The sequence below is a fragment of the Hemitrygon akajei genome, chromosome 12, assembly GCF_048418815.1.
Source record: "Hemitrygon akajei chromosome 12, sHemAka1.3, whole genome shotgun sequence".
NCBI lineage: Eukaryota > Metazoa > Chordata > Chondrichthyes > Myliobatiformes > Dasyatidae > Hemitrygon > Hemitrygon akajei.
This window is the reverse complement of record NC_133135.1, coordinates 105,714,789-105,737,728: the sequence shown is the minus strand read 5'-3', so window position 1 is coordinate 105,737,728 and position 22,940 is coordinate 105,714,789. Positions and strand designations below refer to the sequence as shown.

The 22,940-nt window shown below is 48.4% G+C and overlaps 1 protein-coding gene across 1 annotated transcript in view; it reads right to left on the bottom strand.

Annotated features, from left to right (window-relative positions):
* Positions 1 to 22,940, bottom strand: part of plekhg2 (pleckstrin homology domain containing, family G (with RhoGef domain) member 2) — a 230,010-nt gene that overhangs the window by 122,252 nt on the left and 84,818 nt on the right. Inside the window, exon 3 of the mRNA XM_073063781.1 lies at positions 6,733 to 7,193. Within this exon, the coding sequence (XP_072919882.1) occupies positions 6,733 to 7,193 (461 nt within the window). The remainder of the gene's footprint in view (positions 1 to 6,732; positions 7,194 to 22,940) is intronic.

Below are 22,940 nucleotides of genomic sequence, written 5' to 3'. Positions count from 1 at the left end.
TTACTGGTCCTATTCAGGGACCTTTCTGTATATATGTCCTTGATGGCGAGTAGGCTGGTACCAATGATGCACTGGGCAAGTTGACCACCCATTGTAGATCTTTCCAGTCCACCACAGTGCAATTTCCATAAGCTCATATCTTCCCTCGTTCTTCTACACTCCGCGAGTGAAGTCCCCGCCTGCTCAGATCCTCTCCGTCACTCAGTGCCGCTCTCTCTGGAAGGCCCCTCTGTCTCCCCCAGTTCTCTGGATTCTCTGCCACTCTGCACCACTCCACAGGCAGCGGGGTCTGGATCGCGTGGACGGAGTGGTTCAGTTTACAGGCATCATGTCACCACCCTTCAACCTTCTGCAAACGTCGTGATCGCGGTTAATGTCTAACCACGCCAAGCCAAAGGAAAACAGATAAAGGGCACATCATGGATTGTGTCACTACCATTCCTTCCAGGTGAGGCGGCACTTCGCCTCTGAGTCTTGGTGCTCCCAATGTGGCCTCCGGTATATCGTTGAGAGCCGATGTAGATAGTGAGACCGCTTTGCCGAACACCTTCACTCCATCCGCCACAGAAAGCAGAGTCCCCCGCTGGCCACCCATTTCAATTCTACTTCCCATTCCGACGTGTCAGTCCATGGCTTCCTCTACTGCCGTGAAGGCCGTAGAGTTGGAGGAGCAATGCCTCATTCTCCAGCTGGGTAGCCTCCAAGCTGATGGCATGAACATCGATTTCTCAAACTTCCAGTAATTGTCCCTCCCCCACTTCTCTCCTTCACCATTCCCATTTCCCTCTCTCACCTTATCTCCTTAACCAGCCCATCATCTCCCTCTGCTGCTCTCCCCTTCCCTTTCTTCCATGGTCTATCAGATTCCCCCTTCTCCAGCCCTTTACCTCTATCACCAATCAACTTCCCAGCTCTTTACTTCACCCCCTTCCCCCCCCCTCCCGGTTTCACCCATCACTTGTCTCCTTGTACTTCCTCCCTCCCTCACCAACTTCTTACGCTGACTTCTCTTCCTTTCCAGTCTCGGCCCGAAAACGTCGAACGTTTGTTCATTTCCACAGGTGCTGCCTGACCTGCTGAGTTCCTCCAGCATTTTGTGCGCGTTGTTCAACATGGACTGGAGTTTCTCCTGGACACACTGGGAGGGAGAGGAACTGTTCTCATCGCACAGATGATTAACCAGAGGACTATGGACACTAAACTAGCAAACTTCATGTTGAGGGTTAGCCAGAGGCTGTATCAACACAAAAATCCATGGATTGACTCCACTTCTCACCATTGTCATGGATTAAAGTGCCAAGGAAGATCAAAATCAACGATGACGGGAGCAGAAGGCGGGCAGAAGTACAACGACATCTGCCTGCGTTTGACTGGTCTGTCTCTCCGTCGCGTTCGCTGCTGCCAGAGGAAGATGATTGCATCTGACTGCTCTTTCTCCCTCTCTCTCTCTCTCTCTCGCTCTTGCTCACAGCTCCCAGAGGAAGGTGCCTGCAGATCGGTCTCTCTCCCAAGTTTTGGATCTTGGGCAAGGTTTGGTTGATGCGGTTTGTGGAACGGACTCTCGCTATGTTATGATGTGTTTCTGGTTGCCCTTTCTCGTTGCTATTCTATGTGATTTTGATCAGAGTAAACCAGCAGCCTGCCCTCAACAAACGGCACAGCACTGGATAGAACTGAACCGAGCTAAACCAAACATTTCCAGCTTGTTTCGACAACCTTGTGGTTTGATGTTTTAAATTTTGTGGGTTTTTGCTTTTTGTGCAACTTGTTCTTTTCTCGCGCATTGGGGGTTTGTTATTTTTTTCTTTGAACGGGTCCCCATGGCGTTTCTCTGCTTCGTGGCTCTCTGTGGGCAAGATGAATCTCAGGGTTGTATACTGCATTGTACTTTGAATCTTTGAAATCTACTATCTTGGTGTTGGGCAGAGAAGGAAAACTCTGATCTCAAGCCTCTGCTGCCTTCCAGTGACACTCACTCATGGGGAAGTGCTCAGAAGTAAACCCTGAGGGAAAAGTCCAGAGCCGGAGTCCCTAAGGCAGTCCCACATCAAGTTCAATGCTGACTGGCAACTCCTGCGACTCTGCTGGTGCCAAGCTGTGTGGGTCTCTGCCCTTCCTCAGCCCTGTGGTGAGGGGGCGGCCTGCTGAACAGGCAACAGTTTGCCATCCATATCGTACCGCTCCGGCTGGTGTATCAACTATGTAGATAGCTAGGACGCCATCAACCCAGACCAACTGAGGCTTCACAGCTGTTAAGGTCACTGTTAACTATTTGCTTATTAAGGGAGGACTGAGGGGGAAGTCACATCGAAACGTACTGAATATTGAAAGGCCTAGTGTGGATGTGGAGAGGATGTTTCCTATGGTGGGGGAGTCTAGTCCCAGAGACACAGTCTCAGAATAGAAGGACATCCCATTAGAACAGAGATGAGGAAGAATTTCATTAGCCAGAGGGTGTTGAATCTGTGCAATTCATTGCCGCAGATAGCTGTGAAGGCCAAGCCACTGAGTCTATTTAAAGTGGAAACCAACCTCCACCCCCATAGACTCTGTCTACGCTTCTCACTGCCTCAGTAAAGCAACCAGCATCATCAAAGGCCTCGCCCACCCCAGACAGCATCTTTTCTCCACCTTCTCGTTCAACTCCTTCAAAGAACATCCCACCAATCTGAAGGACAACTTCTACCCCAAAATGACAAGCTTATTGAAACATTCCCCAGAATAATAAGATAGAATCTTGACCTCACAAGCTGGCGCCACGATGAAGCAATGTCCTGAAGAAGTGGCTCTTCCTGAAACATCGGCTGTTTATTCCTCCCTATAGATGCTGCCTGGCCTGCTGAGTTCCTCAGCATTTGGATATGTGGTCCTCTAGCTCGTTATCACCTGACACCTTATTGTCTACCTGCACTGCACTTTCTCAGTAGCTTTTTTTGTTGCTACCTTGGGCAATTTTGATCCGGGCAGCCTGCGGAGAATGAACGACACAGCGCCAGGTTGACTAGATCTGAGCTGAACTGAATACGCCTGGACTCTTTTGATTCTGTGTTTCTCACTTGTTTTTATTGTGCCATTTGCGCAATTTTCTTTTTTGCCTATTGGGAGTTCCACGTTTCTCCTACACCGGGGGTTCCATGTCAGCATTTTTTAAACTTGTTTGACCATTTTTGTCTTGTCGTTCTGCTCTTGTTTCCCCTTGTTTCTATGACAGTGCACTGTGTAACGATCTGATCTGCAGGAACAGCCAGCAAGAGAGGGTGAAGGGCCGCGGCCTGGAATGCCAACGGTTTATTCCTTTCCATACATTAAAGGCGGCATCCATCATTAAGGACCCCCATCACCCAGGACATGCCCTCTTCTCATTGCTACCATCAGGGTCGAGGTACAGAAGCCGGAAGGCGCACACACAATGATTCAGAAACAGCTTCTTCCCCTCTGCCATCCAAATTCTGAATGGCCATTGAACCCACGAGCATTACCTCACTACTTTTTTATTTTGTTCTCTTTTTGCATTAATTATATAATTTAATTTAAGTTTATATGCGCGCACACACATTTATTTTATTTATTCATTTACAGGACGTGGGCATCGTCAGCTAAGCCAGCAATTATTGCTCATCCCTAGTTGCCCTTGAGAAGGTGGTGATGAGCTGCCTTCTTGAACCGCTGCAGTTCCTGAGGTGTAGGTACACCCACAGTGCTGTTCGGAAGGAAATTCCATGTTTTTGACCCAGTGACAATGAAGGAACAGCGATATATTTCCAAGTCAGGATGGTGAGTGACTTGGGAGGGGGATTTCCAAGTGGTGGTGTGTCCAGATATCTGCTGTTCTCGTCCTTCTAGATGGTCATGTTCATGGTCGTGGGTCTGGAAGGTGCTGCCTTAGGAACTTCGGTGTGTTGTTTCAATGCATCTTGTAGATAGTTCGTGCCCACAGCCATCAAGTGCACCATATACCTTGACCCTTTCATTCCTGGAATTAATTCTCGTGAACCTTCTCTGGACTCTCTCCAATGCCGACACATCTTTTTTTACATAAGAGGCCCAAAACTACTCCCAATACTCCACGTGTGGTCAGACCAATGCTTTGTATGTTCTCAGCATTACCTCCTTGCTTTGCTACTCTAGTCCTCTGGGAACGAATGGTAACATTGCATTTGCCTTCCTCACCACCGACTCAACCGGCAAGTTCACCTTTAGGGAATCCTGCACAAGGACTCCCAAGTCCCTTCAAACCTCTAATTTTTGGGTTTTCACCGTTTAGAAAACAGTCTACGTCTTTATTCCTCCTACCAAAGGGCGTGACCACACTCTTCCCTGCGCCATATTCCATCTGCCACTTCTTTGGCCATTCTCCCGATCTGTCTGAGCCCTTCAGCTGGCTCCCTGATTCCTCAACACTTCCTGCCCTTCCACCTATCTTGGTATTGTCCATAATCGAGAACTGAGGTGACTGAACCCGATGTCTGAACAACGATTTAGGTGAATTGGATTGGCTGCATATTGACATCTGGGATGCTGGGGACTTCCGGAGGAGGCCGCGCTGGATCGTTTACTCAGCACCTCTGAATAAAGATTGTTGCAAATGCCTCAGCCTTATCTTTGGCACATCTTTACACACACCCACACACACACACACACACACAGCCACAAACACATATACACGCACCCACACACACACACAGACACACACTCACACACACACACACACACACACACACACACACACACAGCCACAAACACATATACATGCACCCACACACACAGCCACCCACACACACAGCCACACACACACACACACACACACACACACAGACCCACACACACAGCCACAAACACATATACATGCACCCACACACACACACAGACACACACACACACACACACACACAGACCCACACACACGCTCACACACATACAGTGCCTATAAAAGTATTCATCCCCTTTGAAACTTTCATGTTTTATTGTTTTACAACATTGAACCACAGTGGATTTAATTTGGCTTTCTTGCCACTGGTTTGCAGAAAAAGACTCTGGTGTCAAAGTGAAAATATCTCTACACGGTGATCAAAATTAATTGCATATATAAAACAAAATAATTGATTGCACAAGTATTCACCCCCTTCAAGTCAGTATTCAGCACCTTTGGCAGCAATTACAGCCTCGAGTCTGTGTGGATCGGTCTCTATCAGCTTTGCACATCTGAACACTGCAATTTTTCCCCATTCTTCTTTACAAAACTGCTCAAGCTCTGTCAGATTGCATGGGGACCGTGAGTGAATAGCTTTTTCAAGTCCAGCCACAAATTCTCTATTGGATTGAGGTCTGGACTCTGACTTGGCCACTCCAGGACATTAACTTTGTTGTCTTTAAGCCATTCCTGTGCAGTTTTGGTCTTATGATTCGGGTCATTGTCTTGCTGGAAAACAAATCTTCTCCTAAGTCGCAGTTCTCTTGCAGACTATCAGGTTTTCCTCCAGGATTTCCCTGTATTTTGCTGCATTCATTTTACCCTCTACCTTCACAAGCCTTCCAGGGCCTGCTGCAGTGAAGCGTCCCCACAGCATGATGCAGCCACCACCGTGCTTCACAGTAGGGATGGTGTGTTTTTGATGATGTGCGGTGTTTGGCTTATGCCAAACATAGCGTTTAGCCTGATGGCCAGAAAGCTCAATTTTGGCCTCATCAGACCATAGAACCTTCTTCCAGCTGACCTCAGAGTCTCCCACATGCCTTCTGGCGAAGTCTAGCTGAGATTTCAATGTGAGATTTTTCAACAGTGGCTTTCTCTTTGACACTCTCCCACAAAACTGCGACTGGTGAAGCACCCGGGCAACAGTTGTTGTTTGCACAGTCTCTCCCATCTCAGCCACTGAAGCTTTTAACTCCTCCAAAGTTGTCATAGATCTCTTGGTGGCCTCCCTCACGGTCACTCAGTTTTTGAGGACGGCCTGCTCTAGGCAGATTTACAGCTGTGCCATATTCTTTCCATTCCTTGATGATTAACTTAACTGTACTCCAAGGGACTTGGGAATTTTCTTCTATCCACCCCCTGACTTCTGCTTCTCAATAGTTGCTTGGAGTGTTCTTTTGTCTTCATGGTGTAGTTTTTGCCAGGACACTGACTCACCAGCAGTTGGACCTCCCAGATACAGGTGTATTGTTACTGCAATGAACTGAAACAACTTGACTGCACACAGGTCTCCTAAAACAGATCTCCATTTAACCTATTATGTGACTTCCAGAACCAACCGGCTGCACCAGTGAAGATTTGGTGTCTCATACAGAGAGGGGTGAATACTTATGCAATCAATTATTTTGTGTTTTATATTTTGTAATTAATTTAGATCGCTTTGTAGAGATCTGTTTTCACTTCGACATGAGTCTTTTTCTGCTGATCAGTGTCAAAAAAGCCAAATTAAATCCACTGTGATTCAATGTTGTAAAACAATAAAACATGAAAACATACATATATATATTCATTGTAATTTACAGTTTTATTACATGTTGCAATGTACTGCTGCTGTAAAACAACCTACTTCACAACATATTCTGGTGATATTAAGCCTGATTGTGAGACGCTGCCTGACCCACTGAGTTCCTCCAGCATTTTGTGTGCGTGTGTTTGCTTTGGATTCCCAGCATCTGCAGAATCCCTTGTGTCTGTGCTCTGAACCTCAGTACACCAGACAATAATTGATCAATTCCCGTAGCAGGAAGGTGGCGTCATACCTCCACGATGCTCTTCAGGTCCCTGACGTAGGCTCGCTCTGTCTCCACGATCTCCCTCACCACCCTGTCCACTCGCGAGGGCTTGACGATGGTTTCCTCCTGCTGGGGGGTGGCCGGGGTGTGGGCCGGCCGATCCGTGGCCGGGGAGATGAGGTGGAGGGCCGGGACCTCGGCTCCGCCCGCGGGGTCGTCGGACGGCGTCTCTCCCTGGCCCACTGGGGTCAGGTCCAGGCTGATGTCGCTGCCGTGCTGGGCAGGCCGGGCCGAGCCGCCGCTGAAGGCCCCGGCGCTGTCCGGCAGCGAGGCCGAGGAGGCCGAGGAGCTGAGGCTGGCAGGCCGGTCGCTGTCCGAGCACACCGTGTTCATGGAGGTCAGGCTGTCCGAGCTCGGCGCGGCCGCCATGCTGTCCGTCACCGCCGTCATCAGGCTGAGAGAGGAGGCCGAGCACGGCCGAGGAGCGCCTGTGGAGAAGAGGGGAGGGTGGGGGAGGAGGGCAGGCGGTGAGGGTGGGGTAAGCCAGGGGGCAGGTGGAGGGAGGGGACGAGTGGGTTAGGGGAGGAGAGGAGGCATGTGAAGCAGATGGGAGAGGGAAGTTGGGAGGCAGGTGGGAGGGGGAAAAGAGAGCATTAGAGGAAGCAGGGAGAAGAGTGGGTTAGGGTAAGGGAGGATGGGGAAGGAGTGAGGGGTGAGTGGATGGAAGGGGATAGGGGATAGGACAGGGGAGGGAGAGAGGAATGGGGAGGGGAGGGAGAGAGGAGTGGGGGAAGGTGAGAGGAGTGGGGGAGGGAGAGGAGTGGGGGAAGATGAGAGGAGTGGGGGAAGGTGAGAGGAGTGGGGGAAGGTGAGAGGAGTGGGGGAAGGTGAGAGGAGTGGGGGAGGGAGAGGAGTGGGGGAGGGAGAGGAGTGGGGGAGGGAGAGGTGTGGGGGAGGGAGAGGAGGGGGGAGAGGGGAGTTAGAGAGGAGTTATGGGAGAGGGGGAGAGAGGGATAGAGGGAATGTAGAGAAGAAGAGAAAGAGAAAAAGAAAAAAAGAAAAAAAATAAGGTTAGCTGACAGTCACACGCCCCAGTGGGCACACCAACAAATGCAGCATCGACAACCCCCACATCCTCACACTGTCCACCCACTGGCCCACCACAACACCATCAATCACACAATGCACCACTGGAACAAACTGCTCCCAGCACTTTAATATCCTCAGCTACAGCAACAGTGACAACTGTCAAACCACACTGACCCCGTCTGGTACACCAACTCTGTCTGGTACATGAGCCCATCTGGGACACAAACTCTGTGTGGATCATGAAACCCACAAGGAATACAAACCCCGCATGGACCATGAACACCATTTAGTAAATGAGCCACATCAGATACACAAACTCTGTCCAGTACACAAACCCTGTATGGTACACAGACACTGCATTGTACACAAACCCCATTTGATACAAGGACCCTGTATGGTAGAAGAACCCCCTATGGTACATGAACCACACTGGATAAACAAACTACCAATTATACGAAACAGTTATTACCCCACAACCATCAGGCTCCTGAATCAGTGTGGATAACTTCACTCACCACAATGAGCCTCAGGTCCCACACTACCAGGTTCAGGAACAGTTATTACCCCACAACCATCAGGCTCCTGAACCAGTGTGGATAACTTCACTCACAACAATGAGCCTCAGATCCCACACCACCAGGTTCAGGAACAGTTATTACCCCACAACCATCAGGCTCCTAAACCAGTGTGGATAACTTCACTCTCCACAATTGTGAACTGATTTTACAACCTACAGACTCACTTTCAAGGGCTTTACAACTCATGTTCTCAGTATTATTGATTTTTTATTTGCATAGTTTGGCTTTTGCACATCAGTTGTTTGTCAATGTTTATGTATAACTTTCCATAAATTCACTTGTATTTATTTTTCTGTAAATGCCCACAAGGAAATGAATCTCGGGGTAACGTATAGTGGCATTTACCCAAAATGAATGTTAATCAGCATTGTCTGGTTTGCAATTAACTCCAGACCACAGCTCCGGGGAAAGCTATTGTCCAGGGTTGCATTTTAAATTTAATCTGCAATCCACATTCATGTCTAAAGAGAAGGCAGGAGAATGGAGAACGGAATGGGGAAACAGACATAATGGGCCGAATGGCCTAATTGTGCCCCTCTGTCTTACGATTTCAAGACAGCCCAACTGAGAGAGCCGTCCACACACGACCGACAGCTCCTGCATTTACCCCTCCCTTAGAGAATAGGCCTCGATCTACCAGGATGTATTTCCCCCAATACTGACTGATAACACCACTCTCCTCGAGCTACCTGTCAACTGTGGGCTCAGTAGTGGTCATTAATAGTGTTATCCCTATGCCACTCAGTTCGCTGCTATTAAAAACAATGGGAAAGACAGTTACAAAGTTGGCAACTCTGTTTTTGTGTACGTAAGGAGCATCAGTTACATCTTGTGAGTAAAGTGAACTGAATCACTCAGTTTCAGTGACGATAATTTCAATGAAATTCTATAAAGAAGCACATTGAGACAGCAGTCAGAGCCTCTGCACTCAGGCAATTATTCATTTTCTCGCTCTCTTTCTCGCGATGGCGAGTTTGCTGCCGATTCTCAAGTGAGAGAAACTGGAAATAAAGTGACACCACAGACTGTAGCATTGAAAAAGCCAGCTGTTGTTGTCCCCTATTGCTGTGCAGGGGGCGACACCTCTCTCTATATAGAGAGAGATAGAGCGAGAGAGATAGAGTGAGAGAGAGAGTGAGAGAGAGAGCGAGAGAGAGTGAGAGAGAGCGAGAGAGAGAGCAAGAGATAGAGCGAGAGAGAGAGCGAGAAAGATAGAGAGAGAGCGAGAGATAGAGCTAGAGATATAGATATATATGATGATGATGGCATCCATTAGTCTCGCGAGACCATGGATCTGCGCCTGGAATGGTTTCCAGGGCGCAGGCCTGGACAAGGTTGTATGGAAGACCGGCAGTTGCCCATGCTGCAAGTCTCCCCTCTCCACGCCACCGATGTTGCCCAAGGGAAGGGCAAGGGCTGATACAGCTTGGCACCAGTGACGTCGCAGGAGTTGCCAGAACGAGGTTGAAGACAACGTCCGACTGCCTTAGGGACTCCAGCTCCGGATTTGTCCTCAGGGTTTACTCCCGAAGCCTCTCCCATGAGTGGGTATGGCCGCAAGGCAGCGGAGGTTTGAAATCAGAGTTTTCCCTCTCTTAGACGGACTGCCTTCCCAGGCTGACGAGCTCCATCTACACAAAAATAAATATATAAATGGGGGAGAGAGGGAGGGGGAGGAGAGGGGGGGAGGAGAGGGGGGGAGGAGAGGGGGGAGGAGAGGGGGGGAGGAGAGAGGAGAGGGAGAGGGGAGAGAGAGAGAGGAGAGAGAGAGCAAAATAGACAGAGCGAGATAGAGAGAGTGAGAGAGAAAGCACCTTTGGCATGGCTGTGTGCTGGGTTATGGACTGTAGATTTTGATGTACTGCAGATCATGGTTTCTTTGGGGACTTTGCTATTGTGTGCATGGTGGGAGGTGTGGGGGGCTGATGCTTCCTGCTGGAACAAGGGGGTGAAGGGGACGGGGGAGGGTTGATGCTCTTTGCTGCTGCTCCGGTGTGTGAGGGGCAAGGGGAGCTCTGGGGTTTTAATGCTTTTCTTTCATTTATTCTGTGGCGTTTTCCTCCTGTTTCTCGAGGGTGTCTGTGAAGAGTGCAAAGTTCAGGTTACATACTGTATACATTCTCTGATATTGAATTGAACCATTGAAAATAGCTCATCTAATTTTTCAAGAAGGGGAGACGTAGTGGTAGTTAATAGTCTTCTTCCTATGTCACTCCCACATGCTGCACAAGCCGGGTTGTCAATAAAACTCAGTTGACTGTCCTGCATGCTGGTATCCTGGTGTGCTCTGCACTCCCCCTCAGTGACGACCACAACAAGCCCAGCAGCACAGAGTCACACCACACGACAATGGAGCCATTTGGCCCTTCTACTGCATGTCGACCAGGACTTTCCCCTTTATGGACTTTCCAGAGGAAGTTCCAAATTAAAGCTATAATATACCGTCCACTATCCTTCCGAAGTGTACTCAGACCAGGGGTTCCTAACCTGGGGTCCACAGGCCCCTTGGTTAATGGCATATAAAAGGTTAGGAAGTCCTAATCTAGATGAACATCAGCTCCCTGATGTTTCATGTTGGATATTATGAGACAACAGAATGACTAAGAGGAAGAGGCTACTCAACGTGTAAGAACCCCACCAACCATAGAACCCCAGCTATTCCGAGAAGTCCCATCCCTCAAGACAATGGGACCCATAACTGCTTTTGCTGACTCAGAAGAACCATTCCTAGGGCCAGGGCAGCTTATAAGGCTACAGCAGTGTAGCAGTTACTGGAAGCCTTTGCAGCACCAGCGACCCGGATTCGATTCCCGCCACTGTCTGAAATGAGCTCTGGTCATTCTGTCAAAAACCTGAGGCAGGTGGCCATGGTGGCACTGGCAGTTCCTTGGGAAGACCGGATTGAGGCGATGTTCGAGTGTAAAGAAGGCCAGGTACCAGGACCTGGTAGAGCAGTGGCAGAGACAGGGGTGGAGGGCACGAGGTGAGCCTCCACAGGGGTGGAGGGCACGAGGTGAGCCTCTGGAAGTTTTGCTGGCTGCTTGCTGTGTAGAACCCACTCTCTCCTTTGTAAAGGAAAGAGCCTCAGGACTGTCACAGAGGCTACTGAATGACCCTCCAGACGGCTCCGGCAAGAGGTGCGGCCCGCGGACCAATGCCTCCGGGATACAAGCCGGGGCCTGGTCAACCCTGGGCGAGGGTCCCTGGTACAGAAAGACCCAAAATGCTCGATGGCCCCAGGGAACATCACTGATGACGTGTCCTAGCACATCCTTGGATCTATCTCAGCATCGTGCGTTCTTCCCGTGAGTATGCGGATTTGCTGCGGTTTCCTCTCGCATTCCAAGGTAATAGGGTTAGTGAGTGGTGGGCGTAAGGGAAGCCTGGTGACGCTTGTGGGTTGCCCCAGCACGTCGGTAAGACAGCTGGATTACTGTTGTAAAAAACCACGCCTTTCACTGGATGTTTCAATGCTTCGATCTACAGTACTTGTGACAAGTAAAGCGAATCTTTCATCTTTAATCTTGATCTCACAGACATTAGAGTGGAAAGCCATCTGTTCCTCCTCTCCCATGTGGGGCAGACAAATACCCATGTCCAGAACTGAATTCAATAGTGTAAGCTCATGGGTGATGGGGTGGAGATACGTCTCTACCAAATGAGATGAGTGGCACTCCCTCCCTAGACAAGGTGATAGCACCTGCTTAGCCCCCTCCCCACCCGATCAGGGTCACGTGAAGCCACGGGAGCAGGTGGTGGACAGTCCTATGTGCATCGGTGCAGATCACAAGTCCTGGTTATGTGACCACTGACTCCAGGCAGACAATCTCTGAAGAGTATTGATAATGGCTGGGGGGTCACCCGTCTTGTAAAGACACTGCCCAGAAGAAGGTAATGCAAACCACTTCTGTAGAAAAAATTGCCGTATCAACATCTTAGAGATCTATCCTGGACCGAACACATTGAAGCAGCCATGGAGGGGGCACGCCAGCAGCTACACTTCTTTGGGAGTTTGATAAGATTTGGTGCGTCCCCAAAGACTCTAGCAGATTTCTATAACTGTGAGGCAAAGAGCAGTCTGGCACATCTCCACCAGGCAGTGAGGCTCCAATGCACAGATCGGGAAAAGCTGGAGACAGAGGGTTGTAAACTCAGCCACCTCCGTCGCAGGATTTCCGAGGTGTTCCACACAGAGAGTGGTGGACGCCCGGAACACAGGGCTGGGGCTGATACAAGACTGATGAAAGAAAAATGGAGGGCGACAGACAGTGTAGGAGATAAGTGTTAGATTGACTGTGAATTAGGTTGGAAGGCCGGCTAAACATTGTAGGCCAAAGGGCTCGTGCTCTGATCTACCGATCAATCAACACCACTTTGTTATTCCTCTCCTGTAACGGCTTCTTTCAAAGAAACCAAAACCGCTTCAAGACTGAGCTCGGGGAGGTGTGTTGTTACTGTACGGCCAATCCAATAACCAAGTTCCAAAGTCGAAGAACACATTCGGTCTTTCATTAAGAAACCAGGAAAATGAACGATCTTGAAATGATAAAAGCTAAAACTAGCAAGAGAACAAAATAAAACCTTAGCGGATTCAAGCATACTTAAGCCGAGCATTCTTAAACATCTTTAAGAGTATTCAAGTGAATTTAAGCGCATTTAAGGAAGTGAATTTAAGCATATTTAAACATGTTTAAGCCAATTTAAGTGATTTAAGTGAATTTAAACATCGTTAAGTAGTTAACAGAAATGATATCATCCCTCCCATGGCCAACTCTCCAGCTCTACCCAAACTAGACCGACTAAGGACAAAGCATTAAGTACGTAACTATGCTCTTCGCCTCTACCACGCACCCAGCCCACCCATAATAAACACACGACACATCATACAATACAGACAGAAAATGGTCCCTACACACTACATATTTTTTGCGAAGTACTACTTTTTAAACTTTACACTGTACTACTGCCACAAAACAACAAACTTCACGACCTACGATACTGTGATGATTCTGAACCTCAGTGTCTGTGCTCCCAACTGGAGACCATACGTCAGTCATCTGCAATGGTTCACATCTACTGAAAGCCAAGAGTAATATTCACTATAAAGGCACACCGCAAAGTCTTACTTCTTTATAAATTGGCCTGCAGTCGGAAGATGGTGCCGTGGTGACCTCAGGGTGCGCTGGAGGTGAATGGTGAACCTTCAACCTCTGTACCGCCAAGGACAGCGTCATACAGAGGGGCCACTGACTCAAACACTCTCAAAGATTCCAAGTACATTGATTATCAAAGTATGTCTTTCTACCATCAGGCAGGAGACTCCAATGCACAAAGACGAGAATGGTCAGGATGCAAAACAGATTCTTCCCCCAGGCCGATAGGCTTCTGAACTCCCTGCTGCATCGTATTCAAAGCGTCGTTAATCTGTTCTGTACCTGACAATAATTAATTCATGCACTTGAGTTTACTTATGTGTAATCCACCTGTAGATTTCATCCTCACTTTCATAAATTATTATGCGTATTAGGGTGCTTTGCACCCTAGTTTGGAGAAATGTTTCTAGTTAAATGACAATAAACTTGACCTGACTTGTATGCAGTATACAGCTCTGAGATTCGTTTTCCCACTGCCAGCCACAAAACCAAGGAAAACAAGTCAGCCCCCATGCGCTAAAAAAAGAACAAATCTTGCTAACACAAGCGAAAAACACAGAATATAAAATACAAAAATCTCAAGTGTCCAGTTCAGCTTAGTTCTCGTTCAATCTTGCGCTGTGACATTCATTAACTGCAGGCCGCCCCAATCAAACTCACTAAAAGAGCAGCAAAAATGGGAGCCTCCAGAAGCCAGCTACACAGCTGCTCTGTGTTGGAGGCAGGAGATCCCCAGTAAATCTTTGAAGAAGAGGAGTTCCTTAATCTAAAACAGATTATCTGGTCACCCTCTCACACTGACTTTGTTGTGTACAAATTCTCTTTAAAGCCACAGGCCAGCCAAACATAATACATAAAATTATTACAGCACTGTGCTAAGGTGCCTAAGACTTTTGCACAGTAATCATTTTATGTATTGCACTGAACCGCTGCCACTTTAAAAGAAAACAAATTTCATGACATCGGGGAGTGATGATAAATCTGATTTGTCATCACTCATAAAGAAAGGAAGTCACAAAGAAATCTTTAGGCACATTGGCCCTCAGGAGATGGGATGTTATGTTGAAGACATTGACAAAGCCTAATTTGGAGTATTGTGTGTAGTTTTGGACACCTACCTACAGGAAAGATGTAAATAAGGTTGAAAGAGTGCAGAGAAAATTTACAAGGATGTTGCTGGGTCTGGAGGACCTGAGTTATAAGGAGAGAATGAATAGGTTAGGACTTTATTCCATGCAATGTAGAAGAGTGAGGGGAGATATCATACAGATATACAAAATTATGAGGGGTATAAACAGGGTAAATGCAAGCGGGTTTTTTCCACGGAGGTTGGGTGGAACTACAACCAGAGGTCACGGGTTAAGGGTGAAAGGTGAAAAGGTGGCCTTTAGCATTATTGTGGAAAAGGATAGAATCAGAGAGGACAGGAACATTTTTAATCAGGGAAGGGCAAATTATGAGGCTATAAGGTTTGAACTTGCGGGTGTGAATTAGGATGATGTTTTTGCAGGGAAATGTACTATGGTCGATGTTTAGGAATCTCTTGCAGGATGTTAGGGATAAATTTGTCCCGGTGAGGAAGATAAAGAATGGTAGGGTGAAGGAACCATGGGTGACAAGTGAAGTGGAAAATCTAGTCAGGTGGAAGAAGGCAGCATACATGAGGTTTAGGAAGCAAGGATCAGATGGGTCTATTGAGGAATATAGGGTAGCAAGAAAGGAGCTTAAGAAAGGGCTGAGAAGAGCAAGAAGGGGGCATGAGAAGGCCTTGGCGAGTAGGGTAAAGGAAAACCCCAAGGCATTCTTCCATTATGTGAAGAATGAAAGGATGACAGGAGTGAAGGTAGGACCGATTAGAGATAAAGGTGGGAAGATGTGCCTGGAGGCTGTTGAAGTGAGCGAGGTCCTCAATGAATACTTCTCTTCGGTATTCACCGATGAGAGGGAACTTGATGACGGTGAGGACAATATGAGTGAGGTTGATGATCTGGAGCATGTTGATATTAAGGGAGAGGAGGTGTTGGAGATGTTAAAATACATTAGGACGGATAAGTCCCCGAGGCCTGATGGAATATTTCCCAGGCTGCTCCACGAGGCAAGGGAAGAGATTGCTGAGCCTGTGGCTAGGATCTTTATGTCCTCGTTGTCCACGGGAATGGTACCGGAGGATAGAGGGAGGCGAATGTTGTCCCCTTGTTCAAAAAAGGTAGTAGGGATAGTCCAGGTAATTATAGACCAGTGAGCCTTACATCTGTGGTGGGAAAGCTGTTGGAAAAGATTCTTAGAGATAGGATCTATGGACATTTAGAGAATCATGGTCTGATCAGGGACAGTCAGCATGGCTTTGTGAAGGGCAGATCGTGTCTAACAAGCCTGATAGAGTTCTTTGAGTTGGTGACCAGGCATATAGATGAGGGTACTGCAGTGGATGTGATCTACATGGATTTTAGTAAGGCATTTGACAAGGTTCCACACAGTAAGCTTATTCAGAAAGTCAGAAGGCATGGGATCCAGGGCAGTTTGGCCAGGTGGATTCAGAATAGGCTTGCATGCAGAAGGCAGAGGGTCGTGGTGGAGGGAGTACATTCAGATTGGAGGGTTGTGACTAGTGGTGTCCCACAAGGATCGGTTCTGGGACCTCTACTTTTCGTGATTTCTATTAACGACCTGGATGTGGGGGTAGAAGGGTGGGTTGGCAAGTTTGCAGACGACACAAAGGTTGGTGGTGGTGTGGATAGTGTAGAGGATTGTCGAAGATTTCAGAGAGACATTGATAGGATGCAGAAGTGGGCTGAGAAGTGGCAGATGGAGTTCAACCCGGAGAAGTGTGAGGTGGTACACTTTGGAAGGACAAACTCCAAGACAGAGTACAAAGTAAATGGCAGGATATTTGGGAGTGTGGAGGAGCAGAGGGATCTGGGAGTACATGTCCACAGATCCTTGAAAGTTGCCTCACAGGTAGATAGGGTAGTTAAGAAAGCTTATGGGGTGTTAGCTTTTATAAGTCGAGAGATAGAGTTATCCCTCTAGAGTCGCTAGGTAATGATGCAGCTCTATAAAACTCTGGTTAGGCCACACTTGGAGTACTGTGTCCAGTTCTGGTCACCTCACTATAGGAAGGATATGGAAGCATTGGAAAGGGTACAGAGGAGATTTACCAGGATGCTGCCTGGTTTAGAGAGTATGCATTATGATCAGAGATTAAGGGAGCTAGGGCTTTACTCTTTGGAGAGAAGGAGGATGAGAGGAGACATGATAGAGATGTACAAGATATTAAGAGAAATAGACAGAGTGGACAGCCAGCGCCTCTTCCCCAGGGCACCACTGCTCAGTACAAGAGGACATGGCTTTAAGGTAAGGGGAGGGAAGTTCAAGGGGGATATTAGAGGAAGGTTTTTCACTCAGAGAGTGGTTGGTGTGTGGAATGCACTGCCTGAGTCAGTGGTGGAGGCAGATAACTAGTGAAATTTAAGAGACTACTCGACAGGTATATGGAGGAATTTAAAGTGGGGGGTTATATGGGAGGCAGGGTTTAAGGGTCGGCACAACATTGTGGGCCGAAGGGTCTGTACTGTGCTGTATTATTCTATGTTCTATGTTTAAGAAGAACATAAGGGGAAGCTTCTTCACTTAAAGGGCAGTGAGACTGTGGAACGAACTGCCAGCGCAAATGGTGCATGTGAGCTTGGTTTCAAAGTTTGAGAGAAGTTTGGAGAGGTACATAGATGGTTGGGGTGTGGAAGGCAGGTCGATGGGAGAAGGCAGTTTAGATGGTTCAGCATGGACACAGAATGCTGGAGGAATTCAGCAGGTCAGCCAGCACCTACAGAAGGAAATGAACAGTCAGCGTTTCGGGCTGAGACCTTCCATCAAGACAGGAAAGGAAGCAATCGGAATCAGGTTAAATATCACCGGCACGTATCATGAAATTTGTTGTTTGTGGCAGTGGTACATTGCAATACATCCATCAAAAAAAACTACAAATCAGAGTAAGAAATATTATATCTTTATGTTTAAATAAGCAAAAGAAGAAGAGATATAGTGAGGTAGTGTTGATGGGTGGTTTGGGAAGGGGAAGAAGGCAAAATAAGAGAGTGGGGAGAGGGAGGATGACGTAAATGCTATAAAATCTATAAATTACAGTAAGATGGATACATAAATTAAATAGGTAGTGCAGAAGTTCAAAATTTAAAGTAAATTTATTATCAGAGGTCATATATATCACCATATACAACCCTGAGATTCATTTTCCTGTGGGCAAACTCAGTAAATCTATAGAATAATAACCATAACAGGATCAATGAAAGATCACATCAACTTGGGCATTTAACCAGAGTGCAAGACAGTCGGGGATGGTGGGGGGGGGGGGGGTTGTGAAGACTGTGTAATTAAGAGATTTAATAGTGATAGCAAGGAAACAGCAAGTTAAAGACATTCTGTTTTCCCCAGCAGTGTGACCCACAGGCAAGATAACCTAAGCCAGGCAGTCCATTCGAACCTCCAACTGACTAAACCGACCCTTTCTGACTGAGACCATCTGTAAGGGTGTGTGTATATGGTTCCAAACCTCGTTCGAGTGGTCTGGCAGCGATTAATTTTCAGTGCGTGTTCTTAACACGGGCTGGGCTGCAGTTGTGGTGTCTCTTTCTACGAACGACAATTCGAACGGCAGGCAGAGTTAGAGTGGGAGCATGGGAACTTGGCACACTCACTCTTGTCTTCTCACACAACGCCTGGCCTTCGCCCAAGTGGAGCAGGGTCCAGGAATGCAGCGGGGGGCTCGGAGCCAGCTGAGCCACCCGAATGATTTGCTTGCTCTGTCTTACAGCACAGCCCTGTCCAGATGGACTCAGCACCCCCACAGCCTGCCAGGAACACCAGCAGCTAACGGGCAGTTGGCAATCTGCTCCGTTCCTTGAAGGCTTTTGCGAGGACATGAGGTTGTGACTCTCTCTCGTTTTCAGTAAGATGATCTCAGTTGAACCTACTTTCTGGGGTGAAACCTTCACCTGCTTAAATCAGATTGGGATGGATTTCAATACTGCCGGAAAGAAAAGCTGCCACTCCTGCAGAACGTAGGAAATTACAGCACAGTACAGGGCCCTTGGCCCATGCTGACATTTTAACTTATTAACCCTTCCACCTACGTCTTTCACTCAGTTTGTGACGTGCTGTGTGACGTAGATGATCCTGGCCTTTCCACGACTATGATGTTCTTGGCAAATTTTCCTACAGAAGTGGTTTGTCATTGCCTACTCAGGGGCAGTGTCTTTACAAGACGGGTGACCCCCAGCCATTATCAATACTCTTCAGGGATTATCTGCCTGGTGTCAGTGGTCACATAATCAGGACTTGTGATCTGCACCGGCTGCTCATACGACCATCCACCACTTGCCCCCATGGCTTCACAGGACCCTGATTTTGGGGAGGGGTGGGGGAGGCTAAGCAGGTGCTACACCTTTCCAAGGGTGACCTGCTGGTTAGTGGAGGGAAGGAGCACCTTACACCTCCTTTGGTAGAGACGTATCTCCACCCCACCACCATTCATCCTACATTAACCCTCCATAACAGTCGCTTCTATGTCCCTAATGTATCTACCTCTACCACCACCCCTGGGATGGTGCCCACACATCCACCACTCTGTGTAAAAAAACAATTACCTCTGAAATGCCACCATACTTGCTCCTGTTACCTTAAGATTATGCCCTCTCAGAACGTCCAAGAGGACCACAACCTCATTGTTGGGTTTGGAGGCTTGTATGCCTCGATGACCCGGAGAGCTATGTTGGCTGGAGTCAGGGCTTTATGCTTTGGCTCTTGGTAGGGTCACCCACGCCAAACAGGTCAAAGGGCAGAGGCCAGACTAAGAGTGGTCCACTGGTCCTCCAGGTTTGGGGGTTCAGCTCAGGGCTGACAACCCTTGACTGGTCAAACAAAACTGTTATGGAAACAGGAGTGAAGATTCTTTCTACATCTGAGTGTGGCTGAGGATCTGAACCACACCTGGGGCACATTGGAGAAGATGGCCCGGGACAGACAGAGATGGAGGACCTTCATTGCTGCCCTAAATGCCAGTACGTAACGGGCAGTAACTATCACTGTACGAGCAGTGAAAGTCAAAATAATCCTGCAGATGCTGAAAACCTGAACTAAAACCAGTGAGTGCAATAAACACTCCGCAAACCAGGCAGCGTCCGTGGAGAGAATACTGTGCTGAGAGAATACTCCCAGTGCTCTGAAGGTGCTTAAAGTATGAACACTATGCTGACTCAGAAGTCTATGACGAAGAGGAGGGAAGAGATCCTAGAGGGTGATGAGGAGGGTGTGGCTGAGGGAGGAGAGGGAAGGCTGAGGAGGGAATCTGAGGCCAAGCTTAGCAGAAGAGGCAGCTTTTAATTAACACCGTGAATTCAATCCACACCAATCTGATTTATTCACGTATTGTTTATAGTGTTGTTCGCCGAGCCTGGAGGTCAGGTTGCAAGCGTCTCGTCGCCAGATGAGGTGACATCATCGTGTGCCATCGCGCGTTGCTTCCGCCGAGTGCTTGTGTCTTCATTGGTCCAACTCCTCATTCTGATTGGTCGGCTGTCACGTTGGCCGCTCGTCTCTGCCGGGCCCCGGCCAACCCGACAGCTGAGTGATCCCTGGTCATCGCTCGTTGTGGGCGCTGGTTCCGCGGGCGTCCACGGCTCACCCCTCGGTCCCAATCCCACAGACACATGGGTTCATGGATTGCGTCCAGTTCGATATGCTTGTCGATAGAGTCTTCCGCTGAGAACCAAGCTTCTAAGAACTCTCTCGATTTCTTGTTTTGGGCTTCAGCCGGGAATTTTGTAGATTTCCCAGATGAACTCGTGTCCTTCCTGGTCTTCGTTGAGGGAGGATCGTGGCTTCTCACGGCTAGCTCACGTTCATGTAGTCTCATCTCTGACTGCCCTACATCGTGTAAGTTTAATTGAGATCACCTTTTGAAAATGAGGGGCTTTCTCCCAGGATGGAAATGGCCACTACAAGAGGGACATAATCTCCCAGTGATTGGTGGGAAGTATGGGGGCAGTGGAGATTGTCAGAAGTAAGTTCTGTGGGTCAAAGATGTCCTGGCACACAGGGCGGCAGGTACTTACAGGATCCCCTGTGAACGTGGAGCAGTGCACATCGGCCAGACGGGATGCAGTGTGGAAACCGGCATCAAGGAGCACTGGAGGTGTTGTCCACTGGGTCACCCAGAAAGATCAGGGGTACCAGAACACTGCATTCGCGACGAGCATAGGATTGACTGTGAGGGCACAGAACTACTGTGCTGTGCTGATGGTCTTTGTGGCTGCCTGGTAAGGAAGCCATTGAAATAAGACTAGAGGGTAAGAACTTCAACAAGGATGAAGGTCTCGCTCTAAATAAAAACTGGAATATGATTCTAAACAAGGCGGGACAGCGGATACCTGATTGGTTGAGGATTAACCAATCAGGAGGGATGGATGACGGGAGTTGAGTTTATACACCACCAGACTAGACATGCCGAGCATCGTCCCTGATGAAGATGGCGGAATTTGGACGTTGAAATCAACACCTGGACCTGGCTGGAAGCCAGAGAAGAGTTGAGGCGTTACATGCGCCAGGAAAACACTAGATCCTTTTTCAGAGGCAAGTTCTTTACACAGAAAGTGGTGGGCGCATGGAACACCCTGCCTGGGGTGATGGTAAAGGGCAGATACACTAGGGACATTTAAGGGACTCTTAGATAAGCACGTAGATAAAAGAGAAATGGAGGGCTATGCGCGAAAGAAGAGTTAGATTCAGCTTAGAGTAGATTAAAAGGCCGGCACAACATTGTGGGCCGAAGGGCCTGTCGTGCGCTGGAACTGTTCTATGTTCTAAAATTGAGGGATCTCATCTCCAAATGTGGGCAAGTAGATTTTTTCTCGAGAGGGGGAGGTCTCAGTTTAACATCTAGTCCAAGGGGAGGCATCTCTCAGTGCACAGGCCCTTTTGTACTGAATGCACACCTCAGTAGAGGGGAACCCATGCTCTCATCGGGGAGGAGGCTACGTAGCATCCACGCCAGCACCACCAGTCTCAAAAACAGTTACTTTCCCCAAGCAGTCAGGGGAGCCTCCACCCACCCACTAACCCAACCACCACTACTTTATCATATCCTGTCAGAATCACCTTATACACAAACACTCCTGTGCCTAGCGTCACTTCATGGACGCATAATCAGTCTATGTATATAAGCCATCTTAAATATTTATATTCTTTTTATTGCTGTTGGGCTCTTCATCTCATTGTGTTTTTTGTGCAGCCTCTGATCTGGAGTAGCGATTATTTTGTTTTCCCTTACATTTGTGTACTCAAAATGACATTAAATAGAGTCATAGAAAAGTACAGATACAGGCCCTTCAACCCACCTAGTCCATGCTGAACCATTTAAGCTGCCTACTCCCATGGATCTGCACCTGCACCATAGCCTTCCAATTCCCCACCATCTATGGACCTATCCAAACATTGAAATCAAGATGGCAGCTCATTCCACACTCCCAGCACCCTCGGAGAGAGTTTACCCTCATGTTCCCCTGGTACCCCTTTCACCCTAACACATGACCTCTAGTTGTAGTCACAGAATCTTGAATCCTTTTGGACAGTGGTGGGAGGGAGCGGCTTACAAACAGGAGAGACTCACGCTCGTTCGTTAGGAATGAATCCTCTTGTTACACATGAGCCAAGCACCGAGAAACGCTCAGTCCCAGCGGCCGGAACCCACCAACGGGCCGGACAGACGTGACCGTGCGGAAGCAGGGTGAGCCACGATAGTCTGACGGGGCAGCAGTTGACATCAGGTTGGGCTCGGGCTCAGCCGGCACAGGATGTGAACTGCGGCGAACAGGAAGTCACACAGCTTGGCGAGCGTCTCTCTTCCTGAACCACGGGCTAACCGCACTCACCTGCATTGGTTCTGCTGATCGACGCAAGCCGTTTCCCCCTGCAAACCCAGAGATTAGCTCTGAAACACCCAGAGAGTCCCCGCCCCTCCCACCGCCAAAAGTAGGCAAAGAAAGGAACAAACTGCAATTTACCTGCGCCACCCACCCTCCCGCCACAGACCTTCAGGTGCAAGCTACAGGCAGCAGAGCCTGCCCTAGGATCCGGGCAGCCGAAGCACTCCAGCGGCCCTGGGCTCTCCCCGTCACCTCGCTGTGAGCGGATGGCACCACACCGTAGGTCTCAGCATCGAAACTACGCACTAAATAACCACACCACAGCATCACATCAGCTACTGAGCGAGAGGGAAATACTCACAGTTGCCAAGCAACCAGACGAAAGAGATTTACTAATGTCAAGGATGGGGAATGGATTTGGATTTTGGCACTCAGCTTCTGCCAACGTTTTTTAAACCCCCTCTTAATGACAATTGAAG